Raw genomic sequence first — 14,609 nt, 5'->3', positions numbered from 1 at the left:
TTAGGCCTATTAATTGGGGTGAAATAACACCCCACACGAGTACTAATGTTAGGAAGCACTCTGCGATTTCCTAAGAGATTAAATAGGTGATAGATTGTGAATCTGTTAAGGAGAATTGTTTCTCTTCTACTATCAAGAATGAATAAATTTATTGAAGGTCTTATATTCGTATTTTGTATGATAATAGAATGCAATTATGTAGGAGTAAACTGGTCACTAAGGCTTAAAGAAATTTAATCTTTATTTATAGTTTTGAAGGATATTAGTTTAAAATTAACTTAAAGCCTTTAAAAGATATTAATAGATATTAATCACTAAACTACATAATGTTAAACCCAATATGGAAATTGAGGATAAAGTTATTCCAGCTGGAATAAACAACATACCAATAATGAACTTATTACAAATAATTTTATTTTAAGTTTAATTATTTTAATTAATACTACCCTGCACTGTTCGTGTTGGAGCTATACATTAAAACTAGGTCATACATAAATGAGAGAAGTACAGGTAAAGTTATTAAAATAATGTAAGCTCCTGTAACTATTCTGTTTGTAATTAATATTATAACTAAAAAAAAATATTGTTACTAGTAAAAATTGAGTGGAAAATACTTATAATATAAATTCACAGTAATATGAAAATGTGAAGATCTCGGGGGAATACATAAAATATTTATAAAACATATATACAGACTAAATATGAAAACAAAATGTCAGATTCATGATTATATTATTATAATGCCGCTGATAACTTTGCAACACATCATCACTTTGAAAAAAATAATATTGAACAAAATATCACGAAAAAAATAATCAAATGCCACCGCCCGATTGCTGTTATTGTATCATGCGCATGCGCAAACTCACGACGTAGAGGAGAAAATATGTCGCAGACGTTGCAACGGTTACAGAGTACGAATACGAGCAGATTTCGATAGCGATATTTTTTCACAGATATTTCGCGTCATCAGTCACAGGTTTATCTGTGACAAAATATCGGTTTGTGGAATATCGGCCATCTCTAATGTAGCATTCTGCAAGTTTCACTGGTGTCACGCTACTACAGTGTGAATGCTTTTACTTCTTTACACGTGTTTAAAAAGAGTAGCATGCAACTTTGGTATGAAAGCCGCCTAATATTAGAGAAAATGTGTGCGACATACCTAATGTAGCGGTGCAGGTAATGCAGCGGGATGTTGAAACGCGCGTCGGGTCTGCGCATCTGCTTCAGAAAGACGTATGCGACAAGCAGGCCACTAAGCAGCAGGAACGTGTCCACGGCTATGCGGAAGTTCACTAAGGGCATTCTCTCCCAGCTCCTCGAATACTGCAAACACATGATGAGTTATTCTATAAGAAGCCTACTTCAAAATTGCTTTGGCATAACGCTGGCCTTCTATGCCCAAGGTGTGCTTAAATGCGACAGGCTCATGTGAGGAAACTTACTGGCATGTAAAAGAACTCCTGCGGGACAAAATTCCGGCACATCTGGCGACGCTGATATAGGCCTAACCTCTGGAGTTGCGAGCGTCGTTAAATAAAACATAACATTTTTTTTTTTAACAATCCCATGGACTTTGAATATCGGTCTCCAAAGTTAGCACCTTACTTACTCACTTACTTACTGGCTTTTAAGGAACCCGGAGCTTCATTGCCGCCCTCACATAAGCCCGCCATTGGTCCCTATCCTGAGCAAGATTAATTCAGTCTCTAGCATCATATCCCACCTCCCTCAAATCCATTTTAATATTATCTTCCCATCTGCGTCTCGGCCTCCCCGAAGGTCTTTTTCCCTCCGGCCTCCCAACTAACACTCTATATGCATTTCTGGATTCGCCCATACGTGCTACATGCCCTGCCCATCTCCAACGTCTGGATTTAATGTTTCTAATTATGTCAGGGGAAGAATACAATGCGTGCAGGATTGTGTTGTGTAACTTTCTCCATTCTCCTGTAACTTCATCCCTCTTAGCCCCAAATATTTTCCTAAGCACCTTATTCTCAAACACCCTTAACCTATGTTCCTCTCTCAAAGTGAGAGTCCAAGTCCATAAAGAACAACTGGTAATATAACTGTTTTATAAATTCTAACTTTCCGATTTTTTGACAACAGACCGGATGATAAAAGCTTCTGAACCGAATAATAACAGGCATTTCCCATATTTATTCTGTGATTAATTTCCTCCCGAGTATCATTAATATGTGTTACTGTTGCTCCCAGGAATTTGAATTTTTCCACCTCTTCAAAGGATAAATTTACAATTTTTATATTTCTATTTCTTACAATATTCTCGTCACGAGACATAATCATATAATTTGTCTTTTCGAAATTTACTTCCAAACCTATATCTTTACTTGCTTCAAGTAAAATTCCCGTATTTTCCCTAATCGTTTGTGGATTTTCTCCTAACACATTTACGTCATCCGCACAGATAAGCAGCTGATCTAACCCGTTCAATTCCAAACTCTCTCTGTTATCCTGGACTTTCCTAATGGCATATTCTAGAGCAGAATTACAAAGTAAAGGTGATAGTGCATCTCCTTGCTTAGCACACAGTGAATTGGAAACGAATCAGACAGAAACTGGCCTATACGGATCCTAAGTTAGCAACATGCTTAATAATTTCAGTACTAAGATATTGAGAATATATGAGTTAATTTTGGAGTTACTTAGTGGTACTACTACTTGAAGTGGCAGTAGTGATAGATAGAGGTGGAGTCAACCTGGGTAGCGTAGTCGTTATAGCGCTGGCCTTCTGTGCTCGAGGTTGCGGGTTCGATCCCGACTCAGGTCGATGGCATTTAAGTGTGCTTAAATGCGACAGGCTCATATCAATAGATTTACTGGAATGTAAAAGAACTCCTGCGGGACAAAATTCCGGCACACCGGCGACGCTGATATAACCTCGGCAGTTGCGAGCGTCGTTAAATAAACCATAACTAAAAAACATAGATAAAGATGGCCCATAGACCTAGCGTACAATTTAGATAGTTTTACACTTTAATAGTAGACTTAAGACACCTGCGACAATAAAATCATAGGAAGTACGAACCTACTGTTACCACTTCCATCATAGAAAGACGCTTTTCTCCACATCAACAACACACAGATTACCCTCACATCACTACCGCCAGAAACCGTCTGGCGCTCAGCACTCGAGTTCTTACACTTGGCGACTTTCAGCAGCCAGCCCTGTTGGCATTTCACTCGGTGTAAATTGATGGGGTACAGATTTGTGAAGATCAGTGTTAGTACTTCGAGACTACATAGCGAGAAAACGACATTTAAAACATTAAAAAATTCAATATTTTCCTGCTAGAGTTGAATTCTGGCCCACTGTGCACGGGCGACGCTGATATAACCACGGCAGTTGCGAGCGTCGTAAAATAAATCGTAATTTTAAAAAAATTAGATAAAGTTGGCCCATAGACCTAGCGTATAAGTTAGGTCGTTTTACACTTTAATAGTAGACTTACACACCTGCGACAATGAAGTCATATATTGTTGAGATCATGAAATTGCTGCGACGACATTGCTGCTGGTATGCTCTGATTTTATAGAAACAAAACGAATGTTTTTAAACACCTGAGCCAATGAAGTCATATGGCAGCGATATCAAGGTCATGAGCACGTGGACGGTTCTGCGTGCGATCAAGTGCTCACTGCTTGCAATGAATCTATTCTGCAGGAAGCAGCAGAGAATAAGAAGGGGTGAGCAGTGACGTCGCCAGGACAGAGCAAGGGAGGTGCGTATGGGGTGCGAGCTATAAAAAATGGAGTGCGAGCTGTAAAAATGTGGTACATAAAAATCCAAAATGTTCTCTCATGCACTTGCGCACATAATATACATCTGTTTATTAATATTATTATACAAAGTGAAGTGGCGTCCAATAAGTTAGCCTAGCTGGTCTAAACCCTAAAAAGTGTTCATGAACTTTGTCATTCAGTAAAAACAAACGACGACAGATAACTGTTCAGTTTTACTTACATCTTTAGTTTCGTCTACCATAAATAGCAAAATAAATAGCGCTGTTTATTTGTTTGCTCAGAACTTCAAGAGTAACACAAGCAATGACATTTAAGATTTCATTCTGAATTGATGGATGAGTATACTTAGCATTTTTCGGCCTTTCTTTTAGTTTGTTTTGTACAATGGGATTGTTTTTAGATATTAGCTGTAGTAACTCTAAGAAATTTCCGCGGTTTTCATTATCTTGGGTTTCATTGTTGCCTCTCTGAGCGATGCCTTGTATAGCAGTAAACCTGAGGATTTCTATTATTTGTCCAACATACATACGATTTTCTCGCACCTTAATTGCGTATGCTTAGCTTATCAAGGTCCCAACTGATGTTTGTGGATCTCTTATTTTCATGCGTCGGTATTCTTTCCATGCAGCACAACTTTTCTTATGTGATTCAACATTTTCATGTTTTTTATGTCTGTGTCGGCGGATAGTGCTTTGTTTCAGTTTTTTTCCGCCCTTCGTTGTTAGAGACTAACAACGACCATTCTCAGTCGAAAAAACGGCACGCGACACAAAATGTAACATCTTGGGAAACACTATTCTCCAGTCAGGGGAAAGTTTTAAACCATTCAGATTGGAAACTTTTCCCCTGCTTCCCAAATGTTCTTTTCGGGTATTCATTTAACACGAAATGTTGAGAACAGTCGGAAACTGATTCAGCTATATCGAGAGGGAAGCCCTTTTCACTCAGTACTCTATCGCTTTCACTACACTTTCAAATTCTTTTGTAACATCTTCACCTTCACTTACTTTTCTTTGTTTCTGCGTAATTTTTGAAAAGAAGTACGAAATATTACGTTTTTTGCCCGGTAGATATTATAACAGACTGTAAAATTGGTCTTTTTACAACCAAATCACTTATATATTATAATTATGAACAAAATATTATTTAAACTAGTAACTCGTAAGAACACACTCACTATGTTAGAAGTCAACTGTATACTACACTATCGCATTGATGGAAGATTTCCTCATAGGTACATTATTGTCATGATACGCTCTCAGTTCGTAACACAGCTAATATGACGTCATATGAAAATTCAAATTCATTTAATCTTCATGAAACTTCATATACAGTCTTGTTGTTCTACGTAGACTATAGTCATGTTAATTTCATTTAATAAAAATGTTAAATATATTGAAAAATAATAATTAATATAACGTATAGGTTTACCAATAATGAGTCTGACATCCGGGAATGTTCATTGTCGAGTCGACAGTATTGCACTGATACATATTAATGCTAACTGCGTTCAAGCAGACGTAACGCTATTTATAGTCCCGTCGCTCTAATTTCCGGCAGCCAATCGCGTTGCAGGTCGGCTACATTTAAACGTGTGCGTCTTGTGATTCGCTGATGACGTTATTCATTTCTTAAGGCTCGATAAATACTTAATATAATCGCCCGCCATTTTGGCCCTTTCGTTGGCGTTCAGAAAGCACACGAAGACGTTATTTGCCGCTCAATTATTTGCTGAGCTACGACATCAAAATGTTTAACGGTGTGGCAAATAGATTCCTCGTATGATAGCTCGGCAACGAAAGAACAAAAATGGCGAACGGTACTACCTACCTAGACTTTATGGAACCTTCACTTCCTAAGACGTAAGCAAAGAGGAGGAGTCACGCAAGGAATAACAGTGTCGCGACTATAGTGATGGAATAAAAACAAGATTAATATTGATTTGAGTTTAACAGTGAATCGTGTAAAATGTCAAATGTTATGTACAGTTTGAATAATGGCTAGTTTTTTTTTCTCGCGTTTAATGAAATTTGTTTTACACACTTACAGGAATATGTTCGTTTTTGTTCTTCAAAATAACTTATGACTAGTATTTTTTTAAATAAATTGCCCAAATCAGGGCTTTAAATAACCTTTGGGGTGCGGAAAGGGGTACTCCGATTTTTTATGGGGTGATTGCGCATCCTTTCGCACCCCCCTAGCGACGTCCCTGGGGGTGAGCAAAGTGAACTCTATTGGCCTGTCACTGCAAGATGAATTAAACTGTTTTTAAATAATAAATAACGTGTTACATTCATACAAGACAACAACAAATCAGAACATGTTTTGTAGACTGTACCTCTCTAATAAATGAAAAGAATTATAAAATAGTAGGCTACAATAAATAATAAACATAGCTTCTCCTTAACTTATATAGTTTCAGATAATAGTTAGAATATAATTAATTTGTATATAATTATCTAATAATCCAACAAGTATAAAACACTGTTTTCCTGTTTTAAACTTAGTAATACAAAAGTGAAAGAAATTACAGGACATTGTGCATACAAAAAAATGAAATAATAGGATTGCAACATATAATAAACGTAGTATATTTTTTATCTTAGAGGTTTTAGATAATGAGACCTACCTAATTAAATGCTATGTAACTGTTACACACTTAATAATGTACTTATTATATGGACAGCACATTTCTAGAAACAAATTTAAATTTCTGACTTCTCGTCTAATACAGAAGTGTTTCTTCTTGCTTTACCCGACACCAACCTTCTTATGTCCGGCGAAATTATGTTTCCTGCAGAATGACGTAGCATAGCATGCTTATTGTCTTCTGATAATCTTGGTATTGGCCTTGGTTTTGTGAAGTTCATAAGTGAGGAAAATTTCTCACATACGTGCTTACTGGCAAATATAGAAATAATTTGCGCCGCAAATATTCGTACCCTGGATATATTTCCAGGCAAAGCAAACTTCCAACTTGACTCTCTTCACACAATTCAAAGAACCTGGAGAGAAATCTTCCTCGGCTTAACCAAAGGACATCACAATGTAAGAACTGAAAATCTATGGACGACATATCTTCACAATTTTTTTAGACAGAATTCATAACGAGTCTATGCTATTAGCATCCATAATTTTTGTACTTTATTCTGCAGACTTAAATGCAATGCAGCGAGGAAGAACCTCTACAGTACTTCTAAACATATATTTATTACTATTTAATGTCAATAAAACAACAAAATTTCAATACATCAATATGTACATCAATTAATAATTTCAGGCGTTTCACATTGCTCCTCTCCGTAACTAAATGTTTTCCATATATCTGACAAAGAACATTTTCGCCTCTTTCACTTAAGAAGTCAGGAGTCCAGTCAGCATAAAACTTACTGAACGACATTTTCCTCGATGTGTAATGTACAGTGTTACCAACAGTTCATATAATCCAGCTAGATGACTTTCGAAAACCCGCGATTTTCTAACAAATATCTTTAGATTTTAATGTGTTCTTATTACTGTTCAATTTTACAACAACAACAACAACAACAACAACAACAATAATAATAATAATATAATATAATATAATAATAATAGTGAAGATAGAGCATCCACCTGCCAATGTAACGAATACTGCACACTTTTATCATTGCCAATTTGACGCTATAAAGCAATTTTGAACACTTTTATCACAGCTACAACATATTTCAATTCTTATTGCACTATATATATATGTTACTGTTAAAACCTGAAATCCGACAAGATCCAGTTTCAACTAGTAAAAACTAATTTTAAAATGTAGACAGAAAGCGAATTTTCGTAAGATCTAGAATCAATGACAGGTTGGGTTTGGTTTGTTTAGGTTTTTGTTTTGTTTTGTTTTGTTTTTTAGGCTTTTACCAAACAAAAACCTAAACAAATCAAACTTAACCTGTCCTTGATTCTATAGCGTACGAAAACTCGCCTTCTATCTGTATTTGCTTAAACTAGTTTTTCCTAGTTGAAACTGGTTTTCGCGGATTTCGGATTTTAACAGTAACATATAGGCCTATATGGAATTATCACCACATTAACACATACCTTATTTCACAAAATACACACTGAACGAATTAAATGTAATTATGAAAGCCGCCAATAATGCTAATATGAATTTCATTTCAGAAACTTCAAAGATTAAAACCAGCTAGTATTCCCGCTAAGCGGGATAATATAATTTTATCCGCGAGACTGTTATCCAATAAAGCTAGATTTAGCAGGAAAACCGCTGAATTGGTAACACTGGTAATGTACAACCCTTGAGTTCATCAGTGACTTGTACTTGCGTGCAGTACGTGCTCTGTACAGCGCATACGGGCGATGAGGCACGCTTGCGCTCCCGTTGACATCTGTCGTAATATGGTGGGTGTGTAAACTTTCATTGATGTTCATAGAACAAGTTTAAATTTAGGTAAGTGAGGGATACTCACGCTGGTAATGAATACTTTGTTGATAACTGGTCCGCCCGTGTTGATAAGATACCGATGCCCCAGTACGATCCAGAACATGCTCAAGCTCCGCACGCCGTGTAGCACGGGCAGCGAGTCGCTGGATGTATCGGCGCTCAGCAGTTTGGTGCCATGAAGACGCAGGGAGAACGACAGCAACAGCTCTCGGCGCGCTCCTGCAAAGTGTGTAAATCTAAATTATTTTATATTTCACGTCGCTTGCAACTGCCGAGGTTATGTCAGCATCACCCGTGTGCCGAAATTTTGTTCCACAAGTGTTCTTTTACACGCCAGTAAACCTACCGACATGAGCCTGCCGCATATAAGCACACTTAAATGCCATCGATCTGGACCGGGATCGAACCCGCAACCTCGGGCGTAGAAGGCCAGCACTCTACCGACTGCGCCACCCAGGCCGGCCCTGCAGAGTGATATCAATAGGGAAGAAAAGTGAAAGAATGAAAAGAAAAAAAATGTTGGAAGCAAAAAGAAAGCAACGAAAAAAGTTAGGGAAGAAAGAGGGAAAGGTGAAAGGATGAAAGACGAAGAGAATAAAGAAAATGTAAAGAGGGAAGAGAGAAAGGATGAAGAAGAGAGAGAGAGAAGAAAGGTACTGTGTTTTATGTGTCAGTGACTGAAACAATTTGATCCTTGTATAATATTTAAGTTTATTCTAATCAATCACATAGGCCGGCCACGGGTTTTTGATCCCAGGGACCTCTCGAAAGAGAGTTGTCAGACGTAAGAAATGAAGCTGTGTTGGAAAGAGTGGGTGAAGAAAGAATGATGCTGAAACTGATCAGGAAGAGGAAAAGGAATTGGTTGGGTCACTGGCTGAGAAGAAACTGACTACTGAAGGATGCACTGGAAGGAATGGTGAACGGGAAAAGAGTTCGGGGTAGAAGAAGATATCACATGATAGACGACATTGAGATATATAGATCATATGAGGAAACAAAGAGGAAGGCAGAAAATAGGAAGGATTGGAGAAAGCTGGGTTTGCAGTGAAAGACCTGCCCTTGAGCAGAACACTAAATGAATTAATGAAGTTGAATTGTACTTTACCTTTATTCATTATGTCGTAGACCGTGCTTAGGACCACCACAATGCCAAATGCGGAGAACACGGCACTGAAACAAAAGAGACCAACAATAATATATCAGTCACTCAGGTTAAAAACCAGTTGTACCTACTTGTACATAACTCTCCCTTTATTATTTTCTTTTTTTTCAGTCACTCATTATCTTCTGTAGGCATTTGGCTTAATTACAAAAATTCTGCTTTTCTGAGGCTTGAAAGTAATGTAGTTTTCTCTCAGATAGATTACTAGCCTTATCGTTAGGTAGTCCAGTAGTGGGGCTGCCACTTTTAGCCTCTGGACAGGCTTGTAATGAGGTTAGGAAGACCCTTTAGAAGACTGCTAGATGGGGCCGAAACAGGTCTACACAGGCCTAATTCGTGACGGATGATGATGATGATGATGATGATGATGATGACAAATTCTGATTCCCGGACGTATATAATAATAATAATAATAATAATAATAATAATAATAATAATAATAATAATAATAATAATAATAATGATTTATTTTAGCTGGCAGAGTTAAGGCCGTAAGGCCTTCTCTTCCACACAACCAGCAAAAAGTGTATATACATATGCATGAACTTACAAAGAATTCAACAATTTGATTTAGATGAGAGTTACATGTATACAAGAGTTATTTACGAATTAAACAACAAAATACTATGAACTATTAATTAAACACTGAAATAAACTGGGTAGCAGAATTAAACTAAAATACATAGAATGTTAATATATTTCAAATTATATTAGATAATAGAAAGAGATTATTATGAGACAATTTTGAAAATGCAGCACAATCAGGATGATGTCTAAAGAAAAAAAGCAACAGTGTAGTCAGTAATATTTTAAATCAGTATGATTGGAGTGAAATGCTAATAAGGTTATCTTTTAAGCTGTTCTTAAAGGTGTTTGTTGTCTTGCAGCCCCTAATACTTTGTGACAGTAGGTCTACCCGAAGCCAATCTCTCTTCTTCATTCTTGTTTAATTCCCCTTTGTGTGTATGTGTGTATATGTAATTTTCCTCAGTGTTGTATAGTTATAAGTTATAATTTACGTTTGGATTTGTAATTCTTGTAATTTGTAATATTAGTTCACTTACCACTTGCATATTCATTGAGTGTAACTTCTAAGCTTTATATTATTTTGTAATTATTATTTAATAATAATAATAATAATAATAATAATAATAATAATAATAATAATAGTAATAATAATAATAGTAATAATAATAATAATAATAATAATAATAATAATAATAATAATAATAATGGTTTATTTAACCTGGCAGAGTTAACGCCATACGGCCTTCTCTAACACTCAAGCAGGAGTAAAACTGCGACACAAAAAACACTACAAATTTACAAAGTAAAGTACACTACAATTTTACACACAAAATTGAAGTATACAAATCTGGCTTTCAGGTAGTAGCTCCCTGTAAAGCAGGTTTCAATAATTTCAAGGAAAAATTGTTCCGGGGCCGGGTATCGATCTCGGGACCCTTCGCTTAACGCGCAAATGCTCTACCGACTGAGCTACCCCAGGAACTCTACATGAAACCGTCACAATTTTTCCTTTTATATCCACACAACTCACAATAGCTGACAAGACGCGAGAACTCAACTGTGAGTGCACACAAATAATGTGTGACTTTAAATTGTGGCTTTCTGTTAACGTACCTCCAGTAACGAATGTATTATACAAATCTGGCTTTCAGGTAAGCTTGCTGCAGAGAGTTCCAGTGATGAGAGGTAGCAACAGATGAGGAATCCAGATATGATGTGTGGAGTGGAATTCATAGCTTGTATCGCGTTGTGATCGAGTATTAATATTATGATAGCGAGAGAGATTATGAAAACTGGCAAATAAATAAGAGGGGGATGAAGTGTGCATAATTCGATATAAGAGAGAAAGCGAGTGCAGATTTTTAGTATGTTTGCATGTATAGTATGTATATTGCTAGTGTGTTGATTATTTTCCAATTCGCATTGTGCTGGTTCCAGAAAGTCATATGGAAACGTGAAGGTTTGGCTGATCTGTAACATAATTGAGATCGAAATAATCTGAAATGGTTAACACGTTGTCTGGTGCAACTACTCCTCAAAAACGTACCTAACATCCTCGCAGTGAATAAATGCCCTTTACTTCACGGTCTCTTTATCATTATATGTCTACTGCAGGTCCTCTGACTTTACACGTCTGTGCACGCTTTGGCCTAAGTGAAAAAAAAAAATCAGCAGGATATATGACTATTGCAAAATGTTTCTGTGACATTGGTAATGATAGAGATTTATAAGTCGCACAAAACTCTTTTCGGATATAGGACTGTGATCCTTAATACCCTGGTAGCGTTTAAAATTAGGTACAAAACAATTTGCATAAAGAGCTTGACTTTGCTTGGAAAAAATTCGTACACGTATACAGCCACAAAATCGCCTTCCATCTTCCGATTTTTCCTTTCTAAATTTTGACACGTGGCAAACACAATCACACGAAATTCTAGCTCCACATTTTCGCTTGAATTATCATACAAGAAAATGTTCCTTTTTAGCAGTCCTTATGTAACATTCCGAAACTTCTTTCAGATCGGATAATGATTGACAATTGGCTGATTGGTCTCGCCTTTTCTGTCTCCTCAACATCTTCGTTAGACTCTCACTTTCTGGTAACAGTACGAGTACGCATGATGGAACCATAGGAAGTTCATTCTTTAGCACGTTTGCCGCAGTATATTAGGTAATCACTTGTTATAAATTTCACTAATTGAACCTCCGTAGCTTAGCAATTCGTGATGCTTTTGGGGCTTTGTATTCCACGGGATTTTGGATTCGGGGAAAATTATTCTTGCCCATACAAGTTTATAAAATAATAAGTTTACGCATGATAGGTAACTGATTTCATACAACGGATCAGTGCATCATGCAACAGTAATCCAGTTTTAATTTAATTGAGATTACAAACACAAACTCACATTATCAAACTACAAATTGCATATAACCCATATGCTTACGAACAATTGCTTTTATATAATGTATTTTATTGTAAATGAGTTTTCACTTACACGCAAACGTAACATTCGTACACGTTGATATGATTCGGGCAACAAATATACATAATATTAAAATTGAATAAATATAATTAAATTGTTTTTACATACATAATTGAAGGTTCGTAAATAGTATTTTAAAATTCCAATGTAGGCCTACTACAAATTAGGCCTACTGTTTTTTAAATCTTATGATTTTTATATTTATGTTTTAAAACACTTTATATTAAGGTTTTACCTTGGTGATCTCATCAATCAGTCAATCAGTCAATCAATCAAACTCCTGTATTTCCTCGTAAGGAGCATAGGGCATTCACAAAATGCCTCCATCGGACCCTATTTGTAGCCAACTTCTTCACTTCGCTCCATGTTTTCCCTTCCTAGCAGTCTCTTCCATGTATTTTTTGGCCTTCCTCTTGTTCTACTGCCCTGGGGATTCCAATTCAAAGCCATTCTTTCTACTGCTCCATCTTCTTTCCTGATTGTGTGCCCTATCCAATTCCACTTTCGTCTTTTGATTTCTATTGTGATTTCTTTCTGATTTGTTATCTTCAACGCTTATATTATTACATAAAATCTAAGACACTGTATACATGAGGTTAGTTATTGAAAAGATCAAAAGTATCTGATGAAGCCAAAAAGTATGGCGAAAACGTTAATACTACAAATATGTATAACATAATTAGCAAAGATTTTACCTTGTGTTATCAATACGATAAATCATTAACGGAAATTAAATAAGTAATTATTTGAATATTAACAAAGATTTATCTGAACTATTCAATATGAATTGTAAATATTAAAATAAGAAGTTCTATCGGTAATATGTAATTAATCGATTGTCGTAATTAATATATTAAAACCTCCAAATCCAATTCGAATAGGCCTACTGTGCCTCACTATTTTGAGATTAGAATCAAAATCAGAGCGAAATTCTTTAGTCGTATTAATAAAGTGTCGCAAAATCTGTAAAAACATGAGAAAAGCACTACAATTCTCTTCTAAACTTAGATGAACTTCCACTTCTTGCTGAAGATCGAGGCCGGGTAGATGAATATGAAACTGGATTCGCCACTATTTCAAGTATATGCCTGCTATTATGAAAATGCTTGTAATGTAATATTTTATTTTGAGTCCAGGATTTTATATCGAAGTTAAGAGCAACTATAACAGAGAAAAGAAATTCCCTTCCTGAGCAATATATTGCTTTGATCCGTTCCCGTATTCTGTAGTACTTGGATCACCTGTCTAAGGATGAAGGATGTTCAAGAAAAGGATTGAAATCTGTTGCTGGTAGTTTTTAACTTACATCGCCACACAGTCCAGAGTCGTGTAGATCTTCTCGTCCTTAGTATGGCAGTCCTTGTCCTTGAGGGTGACAACGACGTCTCGGTCGAAATGCTCCTGCAGTCCGGGCACCAGATCTTGAACGCCGCACGTTGAGGGAATGCAGAATCCCCACCGAAGGCTGAGCGTCCTCGGAGACCCCGGCTATGTCAATTGCAACACAGATGTTGGTGCTGTTAGATAGTTGATAGCCATCCCAACCAGGGTTTAATAATCGGCCTCCTAATCAATTCTAAATAAATATTAATATCTAATTCAATTTTTTCTTTGATAGAAACACTAGTTAGGTAAGCTATCATTGAGAAATTTATTGGAAATGCAACAAACGATTTAGGCTATAAGACAAATTACATTTTATAAAGAATATAAGTAATGATTAATTATGCTAATCGATGAATACAGTGCAGTGGAGGATATCATGTCCAGGGTGCTGTCAGGAACTTTTAATTTTCGGAAGACTTCTAACGACTCCCGTGGGATTGTGCCTCTAGCCCCAACCATAATTTATATAACGTCCCATGTCTTGATGTTATATTTGGTCCCCAAATCGCTGCAGCATGGCAGATAAATTGCCCGTTTTTCTTTGCAGACTTCTCTAGGTTGTTCCTCGCTGTTCTCAAAACGGACTGTGGGATCGAGAATGAGTCCACATTTTTTTTTTCGGACTATAATAATGATATCTGCTCTTCGAGTTGAACCGTCAGCAGAAAGGCACCCAATTTCCTCGTACACCTCATACTTATCAGCCCGGCGAAGTTCATTGACAATCATGGAGCGAATTTTATTATGACAATCTATTCTCAGTAATTCTCCCTTCCGGCAAAAACCCAATGTGCCGACGTCTTTGAAATTTTGGGAGGGTAAGACTGTACACAGAAGT

At 36.5% G+C, this 14,609-nt stretch overlaps 1 protein-coding gene across 1 annotated transcript in view; it reads right to left on the bottom strand.

Annotated features, from left to right (window-relative positions):
* LOC138708548 (nose resistant to fluoxetine protein 6-like) overlaps nucleotides 1-14,609 on the bottom strand; it is a 48,429-nt gene that overhangs the window by 21,531 nt on the left and 12,289 nt on the right. The window contains exons 3-7 of the mRNA XM_069838664.1: nucleotides 13,692-13,873; nucleotides 9,318-9,382; nucleotides 8,235-8,428; nucleotides 3,118-3,195; nucleotides 1,166-1,335 (exon numbers count right to left, since the gene is read on the bottom strand). Of these exons, the coding sequence (XP_069694765.1) occupies nucleotides 1,166-1,335; nucleotides 3,118-3,195; nucleotides 8,235-8,428; nucleotides 9,318-9,382; nucleotides 13,692-13,873 (689 nt within the window). The remainder of the gene's footprint in view (nucleotides 1-1,165; nucleotides 1,336-3,117; nucleotides 3,196-8,234; nucleotides 8,429-9,317; nucleotides 9,383-13,691; nucleotides 13,874-14,609) is intronic.

This window comes from Periplaneta americana, chromosome 11 (genome assembly GCF_040183065.1).
Source record: "Periplaneta americana isolate PAMFEO1 chromosome 11, P.americana_PAMFEO1_priV1, whole genome shotgun sequence".
NCBI lineage: Eukaryota > Metazoa > Arthropoda > Insecta > Blattodea > Blattidae > Periplaneta > Periplaneta americana.
Note: the sequence above shows the minus strand (reverse complement) of the source record. Positions and strands in the feature narration are given on the sequence as shown.